This window comes from Pleurodeles waltl, chromosome 8 (genome assembly GCF_031143425.1).
Source record: "Pleurodeles waltl isolate 20211129_DDA chromosome 8, aPleWal1.hap1.20221129, whole genome shotgun sequence".
Taxonomy (NCBI): Eukaryota; Metazoa; Chordata; class Amphibia; order Caudata; family Salamandridae; genus Pleurodeles; species Pleurodeles waltl.
The window spans coordinates 1,301,613,743-1,301,641,211 of record NC_090447.1 but is presented as its reverse complement, the minus strand read 5'-3'; the positions used below and the strand labels follow the sequence as shown (position 1 = coordinate 1,301,641,211).

The 27,469-nt window shown below is 43.2% G+C and overlaps 1 protein-coding gene across 1 annotated transcript in view; it reads right to left on the bottom strand.

The window, feature by feature from the left end:
- XPO4 (exportin 4) overlaps positions 1–27,469 on the bottom strand; it is a 517,538-nt gene that overhangs the window by 323,762 nt on the left and 166,307 nt on the right. Inside the window, exon 5 of the mRNA XM_069202267.1 lies at positions 24,189–24,305. Coding sequence (XP_069058368.1) covers positions 24,189–24,305 — 117 coding nt within the window. The remainder of the gene's footprint in view (positions 1–24,188; positions 24,306–27,469) is intronic.

The window sequence follows — 27,469 nt, the reverse complement described above, 5'->3', positions numbered from 1 at the left end:
CTTTTAGAAACCCATAAGATCCAAAAATGGAAGTTTAATGGTTTCAGCAACTTGGTTGACTTTCTCAACCAGGACAGATGGAAAACCTGGGTGGAGATAGGTTCACAGGTTAATTATTCAAAAGCCTTCATCATTTGGTCATTTAATCAAGTATGTGAGTTACTAAAGGCATTAGTTCCTAAAGCAAAACAGGCAAGTGCAGATTTGGTTCAGAAAACCAGACTCGAAAAAGCAAAAAATACCGGTTTCTTTCCAAAATGGGCTGAAAAGTATCAAATAAATATGAGGGAATCATTGTGTCTTAGGAATCCTGGAACAGGATAAATAGCTATAATTTCGGTGTTGAAAGGAGTGAATTTTGGCAGTATGCAGTTTTATAAGAAATGGTTATTATACAGTACTCCTGTTTTTGTACATAGCTGTGTTCCCAGAGACCCACCACATTCTTTCTGACATTCAGTCACGGAAGGTAATTGGACTCACTTTATCTTTGCATGCCCAAAGTTATTTGGATATTGGAAAGGAATGTCTCTGCATTGTGAGCCGATAATGGGAGCAAACTTTCAGAACCCCAGGTAATTTTACTGGGGCACTCTTCCAACCTGGAACTGAATTCATAGCTTACAAAAATAATTTTTATAATAAAAATAGTGGCTTGATCCTTAATTTTGCAGTGTTGGCTAGCCACTCATGGGCCCTCAATGTAAAAATGGATAATCAAAATGATAAAACGTAAGAGATTGTGAGTAGCTTTATGCTTTGAGGTAAGGATCAATGGCAAAATATTTTGAAATTTGGGAAGACTTCATATAACTAGCTAGTGAAGTTGGCCGGGTAACAGTAAAATTATAATCCAAGAATTGAGCTCTTTACTGAGCAGATGCATTTAGAAATGAATTTGTAAATGTACTTATTTTGATTTCTCCAATTAAATAAAACAAATAATGACTCTCCATCCCAAGAATATCTTATTTGTGATTCATAGACCAGACATTCACAGCAGTTTCGGAACAAATAACCAGCTCCTCGTGGCAAAGGTTAGCCCAGTTACACACAAGGCCCTAATACAACCCACACAAGTAACCAGTTTTGATATCCTGGTCATGGGGAGTCAGATAATTGCTCTAAAATGCATTATGAATTTGCACACAACCAGAAACCTACATTTTTAAGGGTATTCATCAACTGCTCTTCAATTCTTTTGCACTGTGCTTAAAAGTTTCAGAATTTGAATGTAATCAAGAAGCATCCTAGGATCATAATACGGCCACGCATATTTAAGTATTGCAAATATATGTACACATTTTTATATTGGAGCAACTGGCAGTAATGCAAGCAGAGTTTACCACTCACTGTATTTAAGAATGCTTGTGCCAACAATAAAGGCTTTGAAGTAATGGAAAAACTGCCTTAGCAGTAGACAGTTCACTTTCCAAAAAACATACTGTGCCAATATAAACTGGCAGACAAAGTGTTTGTGCTTCAGCAGGGTGGGCCTACCTGTCAAGTGGACAAAATAAACATGAAGATTTGTTTTGTTGTCCCTGACCGCAGACAATACATCCTTGAAGTCAGGCTATAGGAATTCCCCACCCCTGATTGTTTAAAGAGAATGGTAGCTATTTTAGTGAAAAATGCATGGATAGATATACAGGAGGAAGAACCATAATGCCATCGAAGTGCTAATATCTTATGTAAGTTCTCACCATCACCAGGTTTAATTCAATAATTTCCTGACAGCTTTGAAAACAAGGGTCAAGAAGGTGGAAGGGAAAATCAAGATAAAATACCCCGGATGTTTCTGTGCGTAGCTCCCATCTTCTGATTCTTTTTTCAATATCTCAGAATTTTTCCTCCTTGCTGTTTTGTCTATATTGCCCCAGCCTGGTTTTATTATCTCCCATTTCTATAGAGGTGTGTGGGTCGCATGTGAATCCAGAAAACTCTTGAGGCTCCAAAACTACACCTACTGGTAAGTAACTATTTCGTTTTGCAGCACGATTCCTTTTCTGGACTCACATGCTTAGCATTAAATTATATAGCAGGATCTCTCCTTCCCTTGGGTTGGTTGGGATGCAATGAAGGAGTTGGCAAACAGGCGATGCAGTACTTTTTGTCCAACTTTTGCCTCTTTGTTCATTTGAACATCCACACAGTAATGTTTTGCAAATATGTCTGGGGATGACCATGTTGCTGCTGCGCAGGTTGTGTCTATGGATATGTTTGCTAGGAACGCTAATGTTGCACCCTTCTTTCTTGTTGAGTGTGCCTTACTGCGTGTGGGGAGTTCTCTGTCCCAGAGTAGCAAGTTTGTATTATTTTTACAATCATTCTATAGATTGTTCCCTTTGTTACTGGCAATCCTTTGGTTGCTTTTGCGAAGGATACAAACAACTGGTTTCCCTTATGAAACTCTCCTTTCTTTCTTGCAGACAGTATATTGAAGATCTTCTTACACTCAAGGTGTGTAGGGTTCTTTCATGTGTGTTTGTGGTTCCTTGAACACCGGTAGCTGTAAGCTTTGATTGACGTGTAAACTGCTTACTACCTTACGTCGTAACTGTGGGTTGGTCCACCTTGCCTTTGTGTATCTACAGGTATGGTTCCTGTATTATTAATGCTCGCAGTTCGCTCACTCTCCGCAGTGTAGTGACAGCAATTAGAAATGCAGTTTTGAGTGCAAGTGATATGAGATTCGCTTTGTGCAAAGGCTCAAATGGATTTATCATTAATTGTGTCAATGCTGTGTTGAAATTCCACATTGGAGCTGGAACGGACCTTGACAGTGTGATTCTCTTTGATCCCTCTAAACACCTCTTCACTACTGGTTAAGAGAAGAAACTGTCACATGAGGTGCCCCTGGTGTCGCAGCCAGGTGTTTTTTTTAATGATGAATAGGTGAAGCCGCTTTCCAACAGGTGAGTGAGGTATGATAGCAAAGTTTCCAGTCTTGTATTTGTTTCCATTCTCCTGTTAGTTGTGCACCAGTGGATGCATATTTTCTACTTTGCTACATAACATTTTCTTGTGGTAGGTTTTCTTGCTTCCTTAAGGATTTTCGTTATTCTGGACATCAGTTGCAGATGCTCAAACTATGTATTCAAGCACGATGCCACTAAGCAGAGTGTTGCTCTCTCTGGTGGTACACTTTCTCCGTCTGCATTGTTAGCAGGTCCTGATCTGCTTTGATCGTGATCATTTGTCCCCTGGATAGCTTTAGTTGAACAGAGTACCAGGTCTGTCTGGCCATTGAGGAGCCATGAGGATAAGGTTTGTCCCTGGTTGTCTGGCTTTTTACAGAAACTTGTGCATTAAGGGGAAATCAGTGAAAAAGTGTCTGCAAATCTCCCTGAACAGTTGATGGTGTTGAAACATGGAGAAGTGTTGGCATTTTGTGTTTTCTGCCATTGCAACAGATCTATTGTCGGCCTTCCCTAGGCTTCTGAATATCCTCTCCAGTGCTTGTTTTAGCTCCTATTCGTGTGAGCTGCTTTCTTGTCTGCTTAGTCTGCCCGCCTCACTATTTTCCTTCCATGGTAGGTGGACGGTGCAGAGTGATGATCTTTGAAATTGCCCTTTACCATATTTCTTGAACTAGTTTGCTCAGGGAGTACAACGTTGTGCTTCACTATTTGTTCAGGTAAAACATGGTTGGTGTGTTGTCCGTTTGTATTAGCATGGTTCTCCCTGTGATGTGTGCTTGAAAGGCATTCAGGGCTGGAAACACGGTCATCATTTCCTGGAAGCCGATGTGCTTCAGCACATCTGTGTTTTTCCATTGTCTCCGTACTTTCAGGTTTCCTGTGTATGCTCCCCAACCCTTGTTGGGATGCATCTGTTCTGATGGTCACTGTAGAAGTTGATGTTGTGAATGGACTTCCTAAGGTCAACTGTCTTGGTTTCCACCATTGCATCTTCTTTTGGAACTTTGCTGTGGTAACCACAAGATCCTCTCAACCCCTAGTGCTTGTGAACATGTGCTGTAGATCCATTCATGGAAATGTTGCATGTGTTATGAGTGGTATGCATGAAGCCATCCTGCCCATTAGTTTCATCACTGTCCTCACTGTCTGAGACTGCCCCTTCTGGTATAGGTGAACTTGATTTGTCACAGCATTTATCCTCTGAGACAGGGTATGCGCATGCTGTCCTTAACTTTAGGGTTGTTCCCAGGAACAACTTTTCCTGTTCTGGTTGTGGCGACAATTCCTTGTAGTTTATGGAGTAATTTAGATGTTCTAAAGCTGTGATTACGGTTTAAATGTCTCTCTGGTTTTTCGGTTTTGATTTTGCCTTTACTAGTCAGTTGTCTAGGTATGACCATACAAGTATTCCTTTCCTTCCAAGAAAAGCTGCAGCAAGGCACTTTATAAAGACACCTGGGCTGTCTTTATTCTGAATGGTAGCTCTGTGAACTGGTAGTGTACTCTGTCTAGCACAAATCTGAGGTACTTCTTGTGTTCTTGATTCACATTGATGTGTAGGTAGGCGTCCTTGAGATCTAGGTTAGCCATGCAGTCTCCTTGTTTTAGAAATGGGATCACTCCTTGCAGTGTTGTCTTCTTAAAATGTTGAATATCAATATATTTGTTTATGAATCTGAGGTCTAGGAATGGGTCAGAACTAGGTCCTGCTTTGGAACCAGGAAACAAGGACAGTAGAGCCCCTTTGTGGTACTCTTTCAGTACTGTTCTTTTGTAAGAGTTCTTTCACCTCCTTTCTTAATTGTAGTATTTTCTCTCCTGAAAATCATTTTGGTTTTAGGGTTTTTGAGGTGGTTCTTTGGTTAGTTCTATGCAGTATCAGTGACTTATGCTTAAAATCCATTGTCTGATGTTATTTGTTCCCACTCTTTTGGGAAAAGTTCTATTCTGCCTCCCACTGGTGATATGTGGGGGCCCAGTTTATTGGGCAAGTCACTGGTTTGCTGTTCCTCCCCCTCAATGGTCTGTCCTCTTCCCCTTCCTCGCTCCCGAAAGGGCTGACTGGCAGGGTGCTGCCACTGTTGATACATAGACCTGTTGCCTGGCTTGATGGGAACTGCCTTGTGGTTGTTGCTACTGTTGGTCCAGTGTGAAAGGCACTCTTGCCTGTGGGCTTTTGGGTTGTGCTTCCTCCCCTTCTGAACAAGTCTCTGAGTTGTAGGGCTCCTATAGTCTTGGCCGTTTTTTTTTTGCACGTCTTTATGTTTTGTAAGGACTCATCGACTGCTCGGCCAAACAGTGCATCTCCTGCAAAAGGCGTGTTGATTATGGCGGTTTGTTCCTCTGGCTTAAAAACAGACACTCATAACCAGGCATGTCTTCTTAGTGTAGTGTCGGTGCACATCGGCCTGTTGGCAGTCTCTGCGTCCAAAGCTGACTTCAGGCACATATTAGTTATGTTTTGTCCCTCCTGCATGAATGCTTTGGCCCCCTTCTTGTACAACACTGGGAGGGGACTCCATCTCGTCCCACTGTTGGTGGCCGTTTCTGTTCAGCAGTGCATTTAGGTTTGCAATTTGCCACTATGTTGAGGCCTCCCTCTCCATTTTCCTTCCCACCAATGTCAAGCCTCTTGCTCTCCTTCTCAGGTGGTGGTCCCATTACGCCTTCTTGCCGTGGTGACAATTATAAGTCAGCTGGTGCGTTTCTCTGTATATACTTTGGGTCTTAGTTTGAGGGTTTGTACTTTTTCTCAACTCTTGGCATTACCGCCTTTGCAGTGCCAGGTTCTCGAAACACCTACTTCCCCTGGTCCAGCATTGGTAAATACAGGTTCCCCTTGTTGGCTGGCATTCGTGTTTCCAGGAGGAAACAATAGTCTCCTTTTTTTCCTGCAGTTGTACTCCATAGGTTTCAGAAGCTCTCATAATGAGGCTGTTCTACATGGAGGTGGTCTGGTGGAGACGGTCAGGAGGGGTAGTTGTCTACTCCTTTCTTAGGGGGGGATTCAGCATCGAGATCATTCCATCATCATTCCATCATCAAACCCTTCAGTCTAATTGGGCTCGTAGAACTCCTCCTCAGGTTCTTCCTCCTGGGGCTCTGTTGTTGCAGAAGCTCTGAGGCAGACTGATTGACTTTGATGTTGAAGGCCGTCAACTTTTTCGTTGGGATCCAAAATTCCCTTAAGGAGTCGGCAAACTCCTTTTTTTCTTTGCAGGAGTGCTACCATTGGTATCCTGTGGTCGGGATCAATGGACCCGTTTGGTGCCAAGGTTGCCTTTTTTGGACTTTTTGTCCGAGGGTTTTCTGCTGTGTTTCCTCCCTGCATCTGTCGTGTAAGCTTTGGCATCCAAGTATCTGCTTTTTGGCTTTCTCAACATTTTCGTCATCGTTGCTGGACAGGCCGTTGTCCTTCAGTGATACCTGTGGTCTCTCTGTGGCTATGGTGTAGTGTTGTATTCTTTATCTTCAGTGTACCCTTGAGATCTTTGGTAGAAATGCGGCACAGGCCTCCCAGTCCCTGCCTCAATGGTATTCCGGGCGACAGAGGTTACAGACCTCATGAGGGTCTTGCAAACTTGTGGTGGCAATTGGGGAAGAATTTAAAGGGGGAATTTTCCATGTCTCCTACCGGCCCTCATTATCTGACCACATGGCTGGTTCCGGCAAGGTCCCCCGTTAAGAAAAAGGAGAGAAGGGCCCCTTTTCTCTTGTCATCCTTTCTACGCGGTCTTTGGCAATTCTGTAGATTTTCTTCCAAAAACTCAATATTTTCATAAATACTTTCGTAGCTCACCTGTGGCTTCCAGACTCAAAAGCAGAAAAAAAGAATCTGAAGATGGCAACTACGACAGGAACATCTAGGGTGCCATGTGACGTCATACATGGGACAGGCATACCACCAAATGGTGGTAGAGGATTCCCACGAAAAAAAGAAGAAAAAAAAAAAAAACTATTCCGGACCTAGCCTGTAGGTGGTGGAATAATGAAAAGTATGTGAATCCAGAAACGGCTTCATGCTGCAGAACTGATGCACTTGTATGGGCAAACACCTATAATGAAATGACACTTTTTAGGAAGTAGTGATTTTAAACCTAAATCGCGAACTATGTCACAATTGTCCTTTGTTAGACTGAAGCAATAAGGATAACTACACATAGGCAACAACCTAGACTTTAAACAACTGAATGCTTTGGGCAAACTACTGAAGGAGAGTAATTAATTAAACCGTTTGAGAAAAGGGGAAATGTCAACAGGCAATTAAACAGAGACTTGTTAAAAGGTCTCAAAAGAAGATTACAGTAATGAGCAGGGATGTGGAATTCCTCTCGCCCAACGCCCGGGACACATTGTTTGGGGTCAAGGGCAACAAGTGTTCATGTTTATTTTGTCCTTGGGACAAGTAGGCCCAACCCCCTGCAGCACAAACCCTTTGGCTGCCAGTTTACAGAGAAGGGAACTGCCTGCAGTTGAGGTAATGTGTGTGTCCGTATGTTAATGCTGTTCGAACTTGTATTTATGGTTCATTAATGAAAATACTTCATTCTTAGGGTGAGCACTGTAAAACGTTTTAAGGTCACACTGCACTACTGACAGTGGTTCAAGTAAAACAAATAAAAAAAAAAAAGTATACAAATGTTTGAGAAGTTTAATATGAGGCTAAGTAGAATGATCCCAGAATGGTCTCTGATTAGATGCAAATGTTTGCAGAAGCTTGAAAGCAAGAGTGATGATTCTTTGTTTGCAAAATAAAATGTAAATAGAAAAAAAAGTTTCACTACTATGAAATTTTAGGTGCTATTTGTTTGAAGCGGCATTTAGTAAAATGTGTTGATGCATGCTAGTATTTCCTAAAAATATTCCTAATGGAAAAAAATCAGTGTAATGATTTTCAACAAAATTATGGGAAGTTTGAAAATAAACAAGCACTGGCAAAGCCAACTGATCCAACATTTTTTGAGAGTCTTTTGGTTTTGTAAATGTGTGTCTCGTTTTGACATGGCTTTTGTAACACCTTATTGTTGTGGGAGCTGCCAAGCCCTCACCATTGTAACAAACACTGGCAAAAAGAAAAAAAGTTTTTGGTCTCAAAAAGCACACCATCAGAGGCATACAAAGGTCCCACAGCCCCCCTCAGCATAGCACCTGCCCTGAGTCAGTCTGGAGGGGTTGCAGGGGCCCTCCATATTCTTAGCAGGGGGCCCCCTTCAATTTTGCAATGCCACTGATTGTCAGAGTAGTTCCTCGCACTGAGCAAAACTACTTTGTGTGCCAATATACTTCTTGTGGAAGCGCAGAATGCGATCACTTACAGTAAAGCCAAATAGATACAGAAATAGAAATTTAATAAAAACAAAATGTCTGTTACCGCCAGACCTAATTAGGGACATCATTCTTAAAGATAGTCACAAAAGTGCACTCATGGTATATGTCTTTGTATTAGTGGCTGTCATGAATTCACAAGAACGTAATCGTACTCCGAGAAAATATTTGTGAACTGTATTTTAGCACAAGCAAATGTGTGTGTAGATTTGCTCATGTGAAAATCGATTTGAGCGTTTACAAATTCACTTTCCCTCCAACCACTTTTTTCCCCAACACTGGAAGAACTTCTGCCATTGTCAGGAGTACATTTCCAACCTTTCTCATTATGGGAAAAGATAAGAGAAGAGCTGGTGAGAATCTTTAAAACATGCAAGTTAGAAAAGGCATTCCAGCCCTGGAACTATTGCTTACTGCTTCCTCTGGCCCCAGTATGTAGATTTGCAGAAAGGTGGCAACATAAGGAAATTGCTATAGTAGGGATTGAAATATCAAGTATTCAAGCCCTACTATAGTAGTAGCCCTGGCATAATCAGAGGCTGTTATAGAACCTCTTACATAATGAGATTGCTGCCGTAATTTGTCACTGCACTAAATGGCACCAAAGGGACAAATAGATTTTCTTACGGGACAAGTAGATTTAAGAAGCAACCTGTCCCATAAACACGTAGATATTTTATTAAATTCCACACCCCTGTAATGAGGCAAGATTGTATTGGAATCTCTTAGCAGAATGGAAAGCAAGGGGAATAACAGTGAGAAAAGTACATATTTGTGAAGAAAGACCACTGCTGTCATCCCACCTTTTACCTACTATCAGAAGGTCATATGAATATAACCAATTGACAGTGGTGGCCTATTGTGTCCTCCAACATCAGGCTGCTGGAGAACACTTCCAATTATGCAGACCACTTTCAATTCCCTTCTGTTGCTACTTCACCAGCTTTCCATAATAACAGGAAGAACTCTATTATCAGAATTTACAGTTTGGGAATTATTCTTTATCACTGCAACCATGGGTGTGAGCAGCCTATAAACCAGAATTCAGTATCCAGATGGGCCAAGAGCATGGCAACACTCTAACAGAGCTAGGCCAATAAATGTTAGGGCACACTCCCATGCTCATAAAAATGACTGATTTATGGATAAACAAAAACATGTGTATGTTCCAAGATCCTTTTTAACTGAGAAGTCGGAGAAGCGATCCAGAAATAAATCCACTGAAACCCAGCTATCTCACTGATCGCAAGGAGACTATCTCTTTATGCAAACTTTTGCATGCCTGTAGGTCTTGTAGTTTTGAGGACAATAAAATATAATGGAAGGTTCTGATGCCAGTAGGTATCCAAAAAGAGTTACAGGAAGCAGTACATAAAGTGAGGGGTAAACTGCAACACCTATTTGGTGATTTAAGAAATACAGAAGTGACATCTAAAGAAACAGTCACAATATGTTTTATAATAACCTATAAATTACCAATTCTGAGAGATAAGGGACGCTTAAAAAAACATCAAGGAGTTTTTAAATAAGACAGTATGATTGATCAGTTAACTGGACCTAAGATCACCTGGTCACTGGATATATACTATACTTTAAGTCAGACACTGTAGTTTACATCATGAAATGGCCATGGTAATTTGAGCTATGATGGTAGTACCCTCAAACTTGAGGAAAATAGGACCCTGCAGCATCTCAGCACGATGAATGCTTTTGCTTATCCCTCAGAGGTCCTGCACTTTAAAGAATTTCACAACAGTGACTGGCAAATTGCCAGATTATTTGGAGTCGATCAAGTTCCAAAATATGAGGAACTAAAATGATAAAAATTAAAGTTCATGATCTATTTACAGAGCTGTCGTCCTAGGGACTTTAATTAGGACAAAGAATAAGATATGAATATCTGACAGGTTACACTACAATTGCAAGAATTTGCAGGTTTCCCCTATGTTTGAACATCCTTAATTACATCAATAGCCTTCTTTTCATATGTGAATATAGTTTGAGTTTTACCCTCATTTTTTCCAGTGCCAAATTCTGAGCAGGAAGAATTGATAAAGAAAATTAAAGGATTTCAAAATAAACCCGCATACACAGATGATGAGTTTCAGGAATCTATGGTTTTGAGAAATATTTGAATATTAATATAAGAATCTTTACCACAGATTCATGGTCTAGACTAGTAATACACTTGTTTGTTTATTTTGCCCTATGATCACTGCAATTATTTGGAACATGGCATTGTAAAATCTTTATTACAGTTTTTAACAGCATAATTGTTGACATGTAATTATGGTCTACGTTTGGATTACCATGAATATTGGCACAGATGCCTTATTCAGCTCAAAGATAAAGTCTGTTTTCGGGGTCAATGAAAGGCAGTTGGTTGGAAAAAAGGACCCAGTATGTCTTATGTACAAAACAGAGTCTGATTTCCTATTGGACACATAATATGGCATGGACTAGTCTTTTCCCTATGGCTACACTTACTTGCACCTACAAACCAGGAAGTATGAAAGTATATGTTTGGGTGGACGCAGACAGCAAGGCCCCTTCTTGCACAAAAACACATTGAATCCTGGTTCTATCATTGAAGATACACAAATAAAGCATTTTCATTGAATCGCTTGCTTGTTTAGTCCTCCTCAAAGGAGTGTGCCTTGAGAAGTTGTTCAGATTATAGGCACCAATGGACTCACCACTGCTCCAACAAAGTGAAACCCCGCAATCTGGCACCCAGTTGGAATGATTATGTTATGTGCCTTGTAAGCATCTGTTCGCAGTATGTAGTGCTACAGATTCACATGATCTGCATACTCCTGCCATCTAGTATTGGATCCGGAGTGATGCACGTTGTTTTTCTTCAAAGAAGTATTTAGAGTTATGAGATCTAGTGACTCCTCTTGGTGATATTGCGCATGGGCACTGACTACTTTGTTAGACTGTTTTCCTCCAGGCAGGTGTGAAAGGAGTGGCATATGTGTAAGAAGAGATGTCCATGCTAAATATAAGTACATATATAAAGAGTAACTGCAACGGCCACAGGCGACTAGGGAAGGCGCATGTGAATGTACAGCACTACATGCCACAAACAGATTCTTATAGGATAAGTAACAATCCATTCAATGGCATGTGTGGCTGTAGATACACATGCTTTGCATTGTCTGTAAAGCAGTCCCTCCTTAGAAGTGGTGGCTAGCCTGTGGGAGTTGCAGTAATCTGGAAAAGGGTACACAGCGCTGCCTGACCTACACTGGCTTGCTGGTGTGCTAAAACATCCACACAATAGTGCTCGGTGAAGGTGTGGACCACATAGCTGCCTTACAAATGTCAGCTATGGGAATGTTACCAAGGAAGGCCAGAGTAGCTCTCTTTTTACAAGTGGAGTGTGCTCTAGGAGAAGGTCTTTTGCCCCTAATGGAGCAAATTTGAATGCATTTGATTATCCATCTAGCTATGCCCGATTTGGAAACAGGGTTGCCTTTATGAAGTAGAAAAAAAGGATACAGAGTTATTTTGTTTTCTAAAAGTTTTAGTTCTATCCATGTAGAACATGAGTGCTCTTTTGACATCTAGTATGTGAAGAGCTCTTTCCGCAACAGAATCTGGCTGTGGGGAAAAAAACAGGAAGCTTAATCTATTGACTGAGGTGAAATTGTGAAACTACTTTAGGTAGGAATTGCGGATTAGTCCAAAGAACCACTTTGTCTCTAACTTTGGGAGAAAGGTTCTTCTAAAGTTAGTGCCTGGAGCTCACCAACACACCCCAGTGAAGTGATGGCAACTAGGAATGCCACTTTCAAATGAGTGAAATTTAAGAGAGCATGAATAAAGCGGCTCAAATGGGAGACCCCTTAGTCTAGTGAATACAACGTTAAAGTTCCACGAGGGAGCTGGAGGAACTCAAGGGGGGGATAACTCATTTAAGTCCTTCCATCAAAGCTTTAATTACAGGAACTGTGAATAGCGACAGATGTTGTCTATTCAGGAAGTATGCAGCTTTCACTGTAAGGTGCAAGTGTATGGAAGTGTAAGCCAGATTTGCTTTCTGCAAATGAAGCAAATAGCAAACAATGTCTTGTACAGTGACTTTCATAGGATCAATTTGATTGAGTTGGTAGTAGCAAACAAAACATTTCTATTTTGTAGTATGAATGGCTCTAGTGGCTTGTCTGCATGCTTCCTTGAAAATGTTCATACATTCTCTAGGCAAGGCAAGATAGCCAAACTCTAAGACCTTAGGAGCCACATTGCAAGGTTGAGTGACTTGCGATCTGGATGCCTGATTTATCCTCAACTCTGGGTGAAAAGGTCCGGCCTGTTGGGGGAGCTTCTTGTGTGGGACTAGTGAAACATCCAAAAGCATGGTGAACCAAGGCTACAAGACCAGACGGGAGCCACAAGAATTATGGTGAAAGACGTTTGCCTGAGCTTCCGAACCAGAAATGGAATGAGAGGGAAAGGTGGAAACGTAGGCAAATATCCCTGACCAACTCATCCATAGTGAGTTGTCCTTGGATGGTGGGTGTAAGTACCTGGAGACAAAGTTTGGGCATTTTGCGTTTTCTACTGTGGCAAAAAGGTCTATGTGAGGGAACTCCCACTTTTGGAAGTATGATTGAAGGGCTCGTGGGTGGAGTTCCCATTCATGGACTTGTTGCTGTATCCTGCTGAGCAGGTCTGCAAAGTCGCTGTCCATTTCTGGAGTATATTCCGCCAACAAGTGAATGTTGTGTTGAATTGCCCACTTCCAAATGGTCTGGGGCAGGTGTGATAGTTGTGAAGATGGTCCCCGGCTCACCCCCACCCCCACTGCCTGAAGATCCAGGTAGCTGATGTGTATCTACTGGTGTTTGGCAGCCCAAAGCCCTTGCAAAGTCAGGTCTTGGAGGTGAGCACCCCAACCAGTCTGTAATGCATCTGTGGTTAGTAAGATGTGAGAAACAGGTTCTAGAAAAGGCCACCCCTTCAACAGGTTGCTGGTGTTCCACCATTGCAGGGAATGATGTGTGGTGGTCTAACAACAGGTGACCCTGTGACTGAGACCACTGGCGAGCTAAATACTGCTGTAGGGGACGTATGTGTAGTATTGCATGAGTTACTATGGGGATGCATGAAGCCATCATCCCTAACAGACGCATGATGTTACTTACAGTATAGGATCATTTTTCCTGAAACTGAGGCAGAAGTGTCTGAAAATTCTGAATGTGAGTGGGAATGAGGTATGCTAACACCAACTGTGTTCAATATTGCTCCCAAGTCAGGTTAGACTTGTGGAGGTGAGATTTGGGGATGTTGAGAATGAATCCTAGTTGGTGAAGATCCACTGTCATCTCAGTATGTCGCTGGCACTGGTGAAGTGTACCGGCTTTGATGAGCCAATCGCCTAGGTAAGGAAACACGCAGACATTTTGTCTTCGCAGGTGTGGTATGACCACTGCTAAGCATTTTATAATTACTCGAGGAGCGGTAGTCACCCCAAGTGGAAGGACTTTGAATAATGTTTGCCTGCAATGACAAACATTATGTATTTTCGGAGTGCAGGGTGTATTGGTATGTGGAAGTATGCATCTTTTAAAGCAAGAGCTGTCAAAGTCACCTTTTTGTAGAAGTGGAATGACATCTTGTAGAGTGACCATATGGAAGTGTTCTGACAGGATGTATTTTTTTTTTTAGAGGTCAGAGATCCAGAATTGGTCTGAGACCCCCATCCTTTTCGGAAATCAGGAAGTACAGGGAGTACACTCTTGAACCTTGGTGTTGTAGGGGAAAGGATTCTATGGCCCCTATGAGAAGAAGGGTTTGGACCTCTTGCTTGAGAAGTAATGAAAATGTCACTTACCCAGTGTACATCTGTTCGTGGCATTAGTCGCTGCAGATTCACATGTTTGGCACAGTCCGCTGCCTGGTGTTGGGCTCGGAGTATTACAAGTTGTTTTTCTTCGAAGAAGTCTTTTTGGTCACGGGACCGAAGGACTCCTCCCTCCTCGGCTCCATTGCGCATGGGCGTCGACTCCATCTTAGATTGTTTTCCCTGCAGAGGGTGAGGATGGAGTTGTTTGGTATAAATAGTGCCCATGCAATGGAGTGAATATGTATGTACGTTAAGAGTTTATAATAATTATTTACAAATGTTCAGATGTTTAAGATTTATGATCTACTTCTAAACGGCTACAGGCTTCCCGGGGAGGTGGGAGGGTACATGTGAATCTGCAGCGACTAATGCCACGAACAGATGTACACTGGGTAAGTGACATTTTCAGTTCGATGGCATATGTTGCTGCAGATACACATGTTTGGCATAGACTATAAAGCAGTTACCTCCCCTAAAAGCGGTGGTTTAGCCTGTAGGAGTTGAAGTAGTTTGGAATAATGTTCTTAGTACAGCTTGGCCCACTGTAGCTTGTTGTGCATTTAGTACATCTACACAGTAGTGTTTAGTAAACGTATGAGGCGTAGACCAGGTTGCAGCCTTACATATTTCGCTCATAGGAATGTTTCCTAGAAAGGCCATTGTAGCACCTTTCTTTCTGGTTGAGTGTGCCTTTGGTGTAATAGGCAATTCTCTTTTGGCTTTAAGATAGCATGTTTGAATACATCTGACTATCCATCTAGCAATGCCTTGTTTAGAGATTGGATTTCCTATGTGTGGTTTTTGAAAAGCTATGAACAGTTGTTTTGTTTTCCTGATTAGCTTTGTTCTGTCAATGTAATACATTAGTGCTCTTTTGATGTCTAATGTATGTAGTGCCCTTTCAGCCACAGAATTTGGTTGTGGGAAGAACACTGGCAATTCTACTGTTTGATTTAAATGGAATGGTGAGATTACCTTTGGCAGAAATTTTTGATTTGTTCTTAGAACTATTTTATTGTTGTGTATTTGAATAAATGGTTCTTGTATGGTAAATGCCTGTATTTCACTTACTCTTCTGAGGGATGTGATTGCAATGAGAAATGCGACCTTCCAGGTTAGATATTGCATTTCACAGGAATGCATGGGTTCGAAAGGTGGACCCATGAGTCTTGTTAAGACGATGTTAAGATTCCATGAAGGAACTGGTGGTGTTCTTGGTGGTATAATTCTTTTTAGCCCTTCCATGAATGCTTTAATAACTGGTATTCTAAATAGAGACGATGAATGAGTAGTTTGTAGGTAAGCAGATATTGCTGCGAGGTGTATTTTTATAGATGAAAAAGCGAGATTTGCTTTTTGCAAATGTAGTAAGTATCCTACTATGTCTTTAGTAGAGGCATGTAATGGTTGTATTTGATTGGCATGGCAGTAGTAAACAAATCTTTTCCACTTAGATGCATAGCAGTGTCTAGTGGAAGGTTTTCTAGCTTGTTTTATGACCTCCATGCATTCTTGTGTGAGGTCTAAGTGTCCGAATTCTAGGATTTCAGGAGCCAAATTGCCAGATTCAATGATGCTGGGTTTGGATGCCTGATCTGTTGTTTGTGTTGTGTTAACAGATCTGGCCTGTTGGGTAGTTTGACATGCGGTACTAGTGAAAGGTCTAGTAGAGTTGTATACCAAGGTTGTCTTGCCCATGTGGGTGCTATCAGTATGAGTTTGAGTTGGTTTTGACTCAACTTGTTTACTAGATATGGAAGGAGAGGGAGAGGGGGAAAAGCGTACGCAAATATCCCTGACCAACTCATCCATAGAGCATTGCCTTGTTATTCGCGGTGTGGGTACCTGGATGCGAAGTTTTGGCATTTTGAGTTTTGTTTTGTTGCGAACAAATCTATCTGGGGTGTTCCCCAAATTTGAAAGTACTTGTTCAGAACTTGGGGGTGAATTTCCCATTCGTGGACTTGTTGGTGGTCTCGCGAAAGGTTGTCTGCTAGTTGGTTTTGTATTCCTGGAATAAATTGTGCTATTAGGCGAATGTTGTTGTGAATCGCCCACTGCCAAATTTTTTGTGTTAGGAGGCACAATTGTGTTGAGTGTGTTCCTCCTTGTTTGTTTAAATAATACATTGTTGTCATGTTGTCTGTTTTGACAAGAATGTATTTGTGTGTTATTATGGGTTGGAAGGCTTTTAACGCTAGAAATACTGCTAACAGTTCTAGGTAATTGATATGAAATTTTGTTTCGTGTTTATCCCATTGTCCTTGAATGCTGTGGTGATTGAGGTGTGCTCCCCACCCTGTCATGGAAGCATCTGTTGTTATAACGTATTGAGGCACTGGGTCCTGAAATGTCCGCCCTTTGTTTAAATTTTTGCTGTTCCACCATAGAAGCGAGAGGTATGTTTGGCGGTCTACCAACACCAGATCTTGAAGTTGACCCTGTGCCTGTGACCATTGTGATGCTAGACACTGTTGTAAGGGTCGCATGTGTAGTCTTGCGTTTGGGACAATGGCTATGCATGATGACATCATGCCTAGAAGTTTTAGCACAAATTTTGCTTGTATCTTTTGGTTTGGAAACATAGCACTTATTACCTTGTGGAATGCCTGCACTCTTTGTGGACTTGGAGTGGCAATTCCTTTTGATGTGTTGATGGTTGCTCCTAGATATTGTTGTGTTTGACACGGTTCTAGGTGTGATTTTGTATAGTTGATGGAAAACCCCAGTTTGTGAAGGGTTTGTATGACAAATGTGGTGTCGTTTGCGCATTTTTTTACTGTGTTGGTCTTGATTAGCCAATCGTCTAGGTAAGGGAACACATGTATCTGTTGTCTCCTGATGTGTGCTGCTACTACTGCTAGACATTTTGTGAACACTCTTGGTGCAGTTGTTATTCCGAATGGCAACACCTTGAATTGGTAATGTATTCCTTTGAATACGAACCGTAGGTACTTTCTGTGAGAAGGGTGTATTGGTATATGAAAGTACGCATCCTTTAGGTCTAATGTGGTCATGTAATCTTGCTGTTTGAGCAGTGGAATGATGTCTTGTAGTGTGACCATGTGAAAATGGTCCGATATGATGTAGGTATTTAGTGTCCTGAGATCCAATATTGGTCTTAATGTTTTGTCTTTTTTTGGAATGAGAAAGTACAGGGAGTAGACTCCTGTGTTTTTTTGTTGTACTGGTACTAACTCTATTACATCCTTTTGCAGTAGTGCTTGAACTTCTAGTCCTAAAAGTTCTAAATGTTGTGGTGACATTTTGCGTGTTTTGGGGGGGATGTTTGGTGGGAAGTTGTGGAATTCTATGCAATAGCCATGTTGGATTATTGCTAATACCCAATTGTCTGTTGTAATCTGTTGCCAAGATTGGTAGAATTGGCTTAGTCTTCCCCCCACTGGTGTTGAGTGAAGGGGTTGCGTGACTTGAAAGTCACTGTTTAGGTGGAGGTGTTTTTGGAGTCTGGAATCTTCCCCTACTCCTTGGGAATTGACCCCCCCCTATATCCCCTGAAACCTCCCCTTTGGAAGGAACCCTGATATGGTGTGGTTCTTGTTTGTTGGCTGGTGGTGTCTGTGGGTTGGCCACGAAACCCCCCTCTAAATGGAGTTTTTCTGAAAGAGCCTCTGCTCTGCGGGGAGTAGAGTGCGCCCATGGCCTTGGCCGTGTCTGTGTCCTTTTTAAGTTTTTCAATGGCTGTATCCACTTCAGGGCCAAAAAGTTGTTTTTCGTTGAAGGGCATATTAAGGACAGCCTGCTGGATTTCAGGTTTGAAGCCTGAAGTGCGGAGCCAAGCGTGTCTCCTTATGGTGACAGCAGTGTTGACTGTTCTCGCTGCAGTATCGGCTGCGTCCAGTGAAGAGCGGATTTGATTGTTTGAGATCGTTTGTCCCTCTTCAACTATTTGCTGCGCCCTTTTTTGGTATTCTTGGGGAAGATGGTCTACGAGAAGTTGCATCTCATCCCAGTGAGCGCGGTCATATCTGGCCAGCAGCGCTTGAGAATTTGCGATGCGCCACTGGTTGGCTGCCTGTGATGCTACTCTTTTCCCTGCCGCATCAAATTTTCTGCTTTCTTTGTCCGGAGGTGGGGCGTCACCAGATGTATGGGAATTTGCTCTTTTGCGAGCTGCCCCTACTACTACGGAGTCAGGTGGTAACTGCGAAGTAATAAACACTGGATCTGTGGGTGGTGGTTTGTATTTTTTATCCACCCTTGGGGTGATGGCTCTTGATTTTACGGGCTCTTCAAAAATTTGTTTTGCGTGCCGTAACATCCCCGGTAGCATTGGGAGACATTGATATTGGCTATGTGTAGCCGAGAGGGTGTTAAATAAAAAATCATCCTCTATAGGGTCTGAATACACTTGGACATTGTGGAATTCTGCAGCCCTAGCCACCAGTTGTGAGTATGAGGTACTGTCCTCTGGCGGTGACGGCTTTGTGGGGTATGAATCTGGATCATTGTCCGGCACTGGGGTGTCGTATAGGTCCCAAGCGTCTTGATCCTGATCATCTTGACTTATGGTAGTTTGCGCTGGTGAGTGCATTTGTGGCGGTGTTTGTGCCGGCGATGCCTGTTGTAGTGGAGAGGGCGGAGGCGTGACTTTTTTGACCACTTTGGCTTGTGGTTGTGCGTCATCCTTGAGGAGACTGATCCTTCTTTTCCTCATTATTGGGGGAAGGGTTGATATCTTCCCTGTGTCTTGCTGGATGTACAGTCTCTTTTGTGTGTAGTCTGATTCTACACTTTGGAGCTCTTGTCCAAATCTGTGCATCTGGCCACTTATTCCTTGTTCCTCTGAGTAGGATGAAGGTGTGGTATTTTTCGGCGCCGAGAGAGAATCTTTTTTCGGTTTCGGCACCGACAGAATTTTTGTTCCTTTCGGCATGGATTCTCGGTGCCGATGTTTTTCGGTGCCGGTATCTTGTCTTTGTCTCTCGGAGCCGCTTTCTCGGCTCCGAGGTTGCTCCATGGCGGTCCCTCGACCTGAGTCGGGTGTCTTCGCTATGGGCGTGCCCTTTTTCGGCGCCTTCGACGGGTCGCCTGTTTTATGGGTCGAGCCATGGCCTGTTGGCAGTGGCGTCCCCTGGGCTTTCGTTTTGTCGATGGTTTTACTTTTCGACGTCTTACTCACAGTTTGTTGCTGTTGTTCGACGTCGGAGTCTCCGGATTCTGATTCCGGAACCGAGAATGTTTCCTCTTCGTCGTTGAAACGTTGTTTTGTCGGCGTGGACGCCATTTGTAGACGCCTGGCTCTTCGGTCCCGGAGTGTTTTTCTGGACCGGAAGGCTCGACAGGCCTCAAAGGTATCCTCCTTGTGCTCGGGGGACAAGCACAAGTTACAGACCAAGTGCTGATCTGTATAAGGATACTTACTGTGACATTTTGGGCAGAAACGGAACGGGGTCCGTTCCATCGGCTTCGATGTCGCACGCGGTCGGGCCGACCAGGCCCCGATGGGGGAATCGAAGCTACCCCAAAGTCTTCCGATGATTGGTGTCGATGTACCTAACTATCCCGATACCGAACGGAACAATACCGACGCTTTCTTCCGAGATTCTGACTAACTTTCCGAACCGAAACACGGAGCGAAAAGGAATACGTCCGAACCCGACAGCGGAAAAAAACAATCTAAGATGGAGTCGACGCCCATGCGCAATGGAGCCGAGGAGGGAGGAGTCCTTCGGTCCCGTGACCAAAAAGACTTCTTCGAAGAAAAACAACTTGTAATACTCCGAGCCCAACACCAGGCAGCGGACTGTGCCAAACATGTGTATCTGCAGCAACATATGCCATCGAACTAGATGTTCCAGGGATAATTTGTGGGTGCAAGGGGGAATATGTTTGGGGTGTGGTAATGAGCCCCAGACAATAGTCATTTTGGATAATGGTAAGTACTTACTGATTTGTGGTGATGGTGTCCCAGACTGAAAGAAATACAGGTGTTGGATGGTTGGGGGAAGGTGTAAGTAGTCATTGTTTTGCAGTGGAAGTGGATCACAGTGTGGCAGCACTTACCCTCTGCCTTTGTTGTCAGTCACTCTGAATGAACCTCTGAAGTAGCCTCTGCTTTGAGAGGATTGAGGTTGCTTATGTTGGGATGTACATGCATCTGTGGAGGATGATTTGTATGCTCCTCTATAGCCAGGGCAACAAAAGAAGCCTCTGTGTGTGGGAGTCTTTTAAGGCACTCATTGCTTTGGCCATATTTGTGTCTTTTTTTATTTTGTCGAGCTGGGTATCTACTTGTGGTGCAAACAGGTGCTCCTCAAGAAAGGGCATGTTTAAGACTGCCTGTTGGACCTCTGGTTTGAAACCAGAACACTGAAGCCATGCATGCCTTCTTAGGAGGATACTGGTGTTGATACCCCTGGCTGCTGTGTCTGCTGCATCAAGGACGCAACATCCAGAATTGCTGGTAACAATCTGGCCCTCGGGGACAATTTGTCCCCCCACTTTTAAAGTGTTCCCAGGGAGGTACTGCAGCAGGTCCTCTATTTCACCTCAATGTGCCAGATCATAGCGAGCCAAAAGGGGCTGTCAACTGGCAATGCGCCAGTCGTTTGCAGCCTGTGCTGCTACCTTCTTTTCCTGCAGCATAAATATGTTTGCTCTCCTTTTCTGGAGGAGAAGAGTCCCCAGTGGTTTGACTGTTGGCCTGCTTAAGGGTGGAGGTGGCAACGATAGAGTCAGGTGGAACTTGTGCTCTAATAAAAATACGATCTGAAGGGGCCACCTTATACTTTTTATTCACCCAGGGAGTGATCACTCTAGAACGGACTGGCTCTTTGAATATGTCCTCTGCATGTCTTATCATGCCAGGGAGCATGGGAAGGTACAGAGTGTCCCTGTGTGTTGGAGAGGGTGTTGAATAAAATGTCTTGCTCTAAGGGTTTCTTGTGGAGTTGCACATTATGGAACGCTGCTGCCCTGCATACGACCTTTTGGTATGAGGTGGTATCCTTTGAAGAGGGGGGGTGATCAGGATAAAGATCCGGATCATTGGGAGTAATGGGATCTGGATCATAAGCATCCCATGGATCAGCATCAACTAGAGAACCCCCTAACCTCCCAGTGTAAGAGCGTGGAGACCCTTGAGGAGTGTCATCAGGTGTATCTTGTGTAGGGTATTGCAGTGGAGGGTGAGGAGGGGAAGGTGGTGGTGGAGGATGAGGAGGAGAAGAGGGATGATAGTCCCGGCTGGTGGCCTTGTCCCTGGTCGTCTTCCTTGGAGGGACAGGTAAGTCCAAGTCCATCTCAAATGTTAATTTGCTTTTCGGAGGAACAGGAGAGGAAGGAGTTGCAATGATGGTACCAGTTTCTTCTTGAATGTGATTTTTTTGCTGTCTAGCGTCCATCTTTTGGAGGATCTGCTTAACAGGTGAAGGAGTAGTGGAAGACTGGCCGGAGACCTTCTGCTCTGAGGTTTTCGGTACCAAAGGCTCATGCTTGTAGATGTTGGTCAGCACTGAGATCATATCTGCTGCCAGGACAGTGCCCGAGCTTTGGATCAACACCAAAACGATTTCTCGGTCCGAAGAGGTTGAACATGAGGCTTTAGCCTTTGCAGTAATCTTTGACGCCTAGCCCGAAGGTGGGGCGGCCAAAGCAGTCTTTCGGTAACAACCATGGCCAGGAGGCAGTGGTGGACCAGTGATCTCTGAACTAGGTATGGGGACATTTTGGAAGATATCAGCAGGAGAGCGAGAGAAAAAACCAAACTGAGTCAAAGACACAGAGCAAAGGCACACACGTCCAAACCAGAAGGTGGAGTGAAAACAATCTAACAAAAGAATCAGTGCTCATGCACAATATCACTGAGAGGAGGAGTCACTATCTCGTGACTCAAAACACCACTTCAAAGAAAAACAACTTGTACCACTCCAGACCTAACACTAGATGGCAGGAGTATACAGAGCAAGTGCATCTACAGCCACACATGCCATCAAACTCATTACATAATAATTATCTGGAACAGCCCCTAGTAGCTGTACAAAGCTCTGGGTATAAAATGAGGACTGAATGGCAAAAGTGAAAAACCCATGTAGGAGAGAGACACTGTTTTGCCACTGAGGTTTGAAAGACTGAAATTTCCTTCTAGATATGGAGCATTATGAATTTTAGAACATTCTTAATATAATTTCTAAGCTAGGAAAGTAAGCTGTGATTGGCAGTAAAAACAGATTCACGACCCCTCCCTCCCCCCCACCCCAAGTTTAAAAGAACACATTGATCTTCCATTTGAGTCCATGATTCTAAGCAATGAAATGTAATGCAGAGTATGCTTGAGTTAATCTGAACCAAATGGTAATTATTACATCCCAAATGTTATAATTATTTTTGTCATTACAGAACAGGATTAACCAAATGCATATTGTGTTCGTCCAGTTCCAAGGAAGACAGTTTAGCCTGAACCACTAAGCATGTCGCACCTGAACAAAAGTACAGGTAACACCCATACAAATTTCAGCTTCACTGGGCCATCCTTTGTGATGAGTGGCTGGAGTCTAATCTCTAAAGCAGACAGATAAAAGACCCAAGTCTAGACATACTTGGCCCACTTACAGCACCACAATGAGAAAAACAAAAAAAAAGTGAAGAGGGAATGCTTGAGTCAGTCTGAAATACTGGTACCTAGTCGGCACATTCCATATCATTTTGGATGCCCTCTGATATTACAAAAACCCGATTCTGAAAATGTGAGGCCCATATATAAAATAAAACAGAACATGCAGCCAGACTTCTCTGGAAAATCAAGAAACATTTCTTGTTACGCAAGCCTTGATCACCAGCAGACTGGATTATGATAATGTCCTATAAGTTAGCATTCCAGAACACCTAATTAACCTAACTAGTGCAAAATAATGCAGAAAGACTGATCTTGAATCTTCCAGCATGATCATTGATCACTCTCCAACTTCAGGATCTTGACTGACTCCCTGTGCTCAAACTTGCACTCTTTAAAGTCCCCACTGCCGTGATTTAAACGCTCTTCTCAACACGTTCATGTTATTTAATATACAAAGTCTTCGTCCTCAATCACTTCAGGTGCCTTCGCTCTTTTTTGGTCCATTTAACTCACAACCACGCATATTTCACCCCAGATCTGGTTGACGTTTTTTCTCCAACCTGACAGCCAAATACTAGAATCAAATCCCCCAGACACTGAGCACTTCCAGCTCTTTTTTGATTTCAAAAAGACACTTAATTACTCTTTTAATGACTCAGTACTTTCTGCAACTTCTGTCAGTTCAGTAATCTGCTATCGCCAGGATACCCTTGTCAGGGTGATGTGCTCAAAATAATTCCCTTATAACATTATACTGAAAGAGGTTTCGGTTGGTTTCTGTTCCCATGCAGAAGATTTGCCTGGCAGTAAGGACTGGACTGGCTTTGAGGTGTGACCGAGACTGATCTGCAGATGGCTGGCCTTTCGCAGTAGTGGCACAGCGGAAAAAACCACACATGATGAATAAAATGCTACCTAAGGTAAATCCCAGTGCTGCGATTTATTGGAGGACTCCATATAGCACCTTTCCTTTGCTCGAGCCACGCCCATGCCAACAGAGACAAGTATGAAACATCAATACCCTTTTTTGCCCACCCACATCAAATGTTTTGGTTATTTACTTCAACTGTGTTTTGATAGGAGTTTCTAGATAAGAAAGGTTTTGCATTTGACAATAACTAGAGGCCAAACGTAAGTGTATTCAGGAGAAAACCTAGACTGAAGTGGGGCAGTCAGTTGGGATGATCTGTTCATTCCAAATGACTATGGTGCATAAATAAAGACCCGGTGCTTTGCCAAATATTAACATTCCTGAACCACAGCACGACAAACTTTGATAAAGATATATAGGTGGTTACAACACAAGGTAGCAAGCACAGCATGCTCTTTGAGTATGGTACACAGTCACGAACTTCATTTAATTTCATATACACAAAAAAACAATATTAAATAGTCTTTCAAAAGGAAATCGGCCTATAATAAAACTTACACATAATTGAAAACGAACAAACTGCAGAGTGAAAAGTTTAAATAAGTGTGTCAGAAATAAGTACATTGAAAAAAGATTTACCTGAAATATTCGCTTGCAGTTGCCATGAAACTCCATGCTTAGACCAATGTTGCTAGTTTTACTTGAACTTGAAAATTCACTTAAGAGTGCTGTTAATATAGAACAGGCCAATGTTTGCTACACAGAAATGAAGAGTAAACAAAGAAAAACAACTGTTAGAGGCACAGAACTCTCCTTTTGTTTATGCAATAAACAGTATATTGTAAGTAACAAAAATGTGTTAAACTAACTGAATTTTGCTTTACTTAGATTTGCAGTGAAGAACCAGCTAACAGATGCAGATGGAACTTTATTTTTGTTTCAAGGGCTTCCGAATAAATAATATTTAAGTGTGGACAGATTAATCTTTCCATATAGTTTGCTAAGTAAGAGTAAACTGCAGAATTCTCATCTTACACCATTAAAATCACATAACACTTGACACAAAATTAAGCTTTTCAAAAACAATACTCAACCACGTACTTCGCTGTAACCCCAGTTCTTCAACAAGGGTATCTTCTCTGAGCCGTTGAAATGTAAAATATCACCTTACCTTACATGCAGCATCTCCGGAACACATTTTTCTTTTTGTTTTTCTTTTGTTAACTTAAGACAGTCAGCATCAGTACATCAGAACAACTACCAAGGACATCAGTTAGTCCAACATCATGTACATCCATGCACTTTGCACTGAGGTCCAAACAACAGCTGACTGCGCGGTACAACATCTCCGCCACCCCAGACCACCGACACCCTCTGCAGACCAGTAGTAACAGATCATGTCCAGCAATCATTACATGTAACGTGTCAGGGTCATTAGCCTATGTGTTATGCTTGTCAACAGGGTTCCGCTCTAGTATAGGCGAGTGTCAGAAGTATCTACACGGGCTTGCGCCAAATAGGAGCATAAAAGGGCCAATATGTCACTGGGTCTTGATCTGGCAGGTAGCATGGTTGAATATACTCAGTGTTGGTATTACAAGACACAACAAACTGCAATTATGCCTCCTTTGTAGGTGGCGGGCCTCATGCAGTGGAGAGCAATTGATTTTTTTTTGCTGTCAATAGTAGTAGTGCCTCCAACTGCCCGGTGGTTTTGGCAGTTTAGCTATGTATCCCATTACCACAACATCTGGGGTGGCAGGGACCCGATACCAAACGGTATGTGAGATCTGAGCAAGTTCTGCTTACCAGTAAGTGTCAAGTAACCGACATTCTCACACCAGATGATGAAAATTGGCATGTGTGTGGTCTGGCAGGATCTAGTCGGTGTAATTTCATGGGGTGTAATACAGTCTGTGGAGGAACTTAAAGTGTAGACGTTTATGCTTATAATCCATGGAGGTTGTTTCCATCTGGGGGCAGCAATAAGTCCATTTACAAGGGCCCCATAACTCTCCTAGATCGCCCTCCCATTTTGTGATGGCTGAGGCGCACCCCTCTGGGCGTGTGCTTAATTGAAGGGTGTAAATGTGTGAAACCCACCAGCATGTGAAAACTTATGTTTGTAGATTACCCAGGGCTATGTTTTCAGATTCTACCACAATGCAAGGTATTGGGGGGAGATACCAGTAGATCGCAAAGAAAGCTTGGGCAGCTAAGTAATATTTCAAGTTCAGGTAACACTAGACTGCCTTGTGCCACAGGGAGAGTCAGTAAGTGCCAACACATTCTGGGTTGACCCTCAGCCCAGATAATCTGTCTAAGCTCAGATCTAAACATGGCAAAGAACACATGTGAAGGGAGTATTGGTATGTTTCATGAATAAATACAAAAAAAGAATACCCACTATTTTGATTAGTGGCCCTCGACCACCACTAGATAGAGATAGTTTGCTCCAGTGATCTCTACCTGTGTACGCAAGAAGGACATCGCTGGACCGTAGTTGTCAAACATAACTTCCCTATCTCTGTGCTGTGCCGAGGTAATTTATAAAATCCCTTGTGCCACTGTACTGAGTATTCTGAAACAATCTGTTAGAAATGGGGGTCCCTAGCGGTCAGTGCTTTGCACTCTGTTCAAGTAGAGACCCTCACTTTAGTCAGGGTAAGAGATCCACACAGCTAAGGTAACCCATGCTCACCCTCTTGGTAGCTTGGCACGAGCAGTGCAGCTTATGTCAGAGGCAGTGTGCAATGTTCTTGTCCACACACAGACACAGACACACACACACACTGAAAACACCACAACAGTACTCCCACCAGTTTAGAAAAATAGCCAATATTTATTGGAGTAAAACAAGACCAACACTACAAAAATCCAATATTAACAAGCAAAGATATCACTTTTAAAAGATTAAATGCAATTGTAGTTTCTTGAAATCAATGAAGCGCTTGACTGAGGTAAAGTACCAGAGACTAGTGGTGGGCAGAACGCAATGAGTTTTACTCTACTGAATTCCACTGAGCTGGGTAAAAACTTAGTGGAATGTCGCAGAATTCTGCGTGTGACGGAGTGCCGCCTGCCCTACCACCCTGGTGCTAAATGCGCCCGATCTCAGAAGTGCTAAGCAGGGTTGGCCTGGTTAGTAGTACTGGCGTTTCAGGCCTCTTGTGCTGACGCAGCCCACCAACTTGGAGCCACGCCTGCACACTTCCCTTCACCAACTGCCCTCCTTCACAAACTTGCTTCGGAGGGTCAAGCACGCCCCCTGTCCAGTGCTGGTCCCCGTGTGCACATGGAAGATAAAGCAAAACTAGGGTCTCAGTAAGCCCTTTATTTTGTGTCTTACCTGGGTCCCTGTTGCCGTAGCCTGGCTCTAAATCTCCCTCTGCCCCCCTGCTGCTGAAGACAGTGAAAGAAGGGAGGCCTGGATCCAGTGCTGGCGCAGCCCCTCACCAGCAGCTTGCAGCAGCTCCACAGCCACGCCCATCCACCACCGACACCTTTGGGCCGAGTGCGCACTGCAGTCCACTTATGGGCCACACATCACTAGCGCAGACTGTCTACGCTTACGCTGTGTGGCCCCTGAGCTGCAGTGCGCACGCGGTGAACTCTGCTCTGCTGTAGGGGCTAGCAGAGATTTTGGCCGAGCACTCTTAACTCCACCAGTGGAGTGGAGCTCACCGCTCACCCCTACCTGAGATGCGTCAAAAACAAACATGAAGTGGGTGGCAGGGGATGCCTGTGTTCCTTACTGTTGCAGGGGAGGTGATGTGCCGGTTCCTTACTGCTAGGCAGGGGGAAGCATTGTTTTACCACGGTGCGGTGTCGATGAAGAAAATGGCACCCAAGGACAATGATTCGGAAATAAAGCTGAAATGCGTTGATATCACAGCGATGAAGCAAGCTGCATCTGAGTC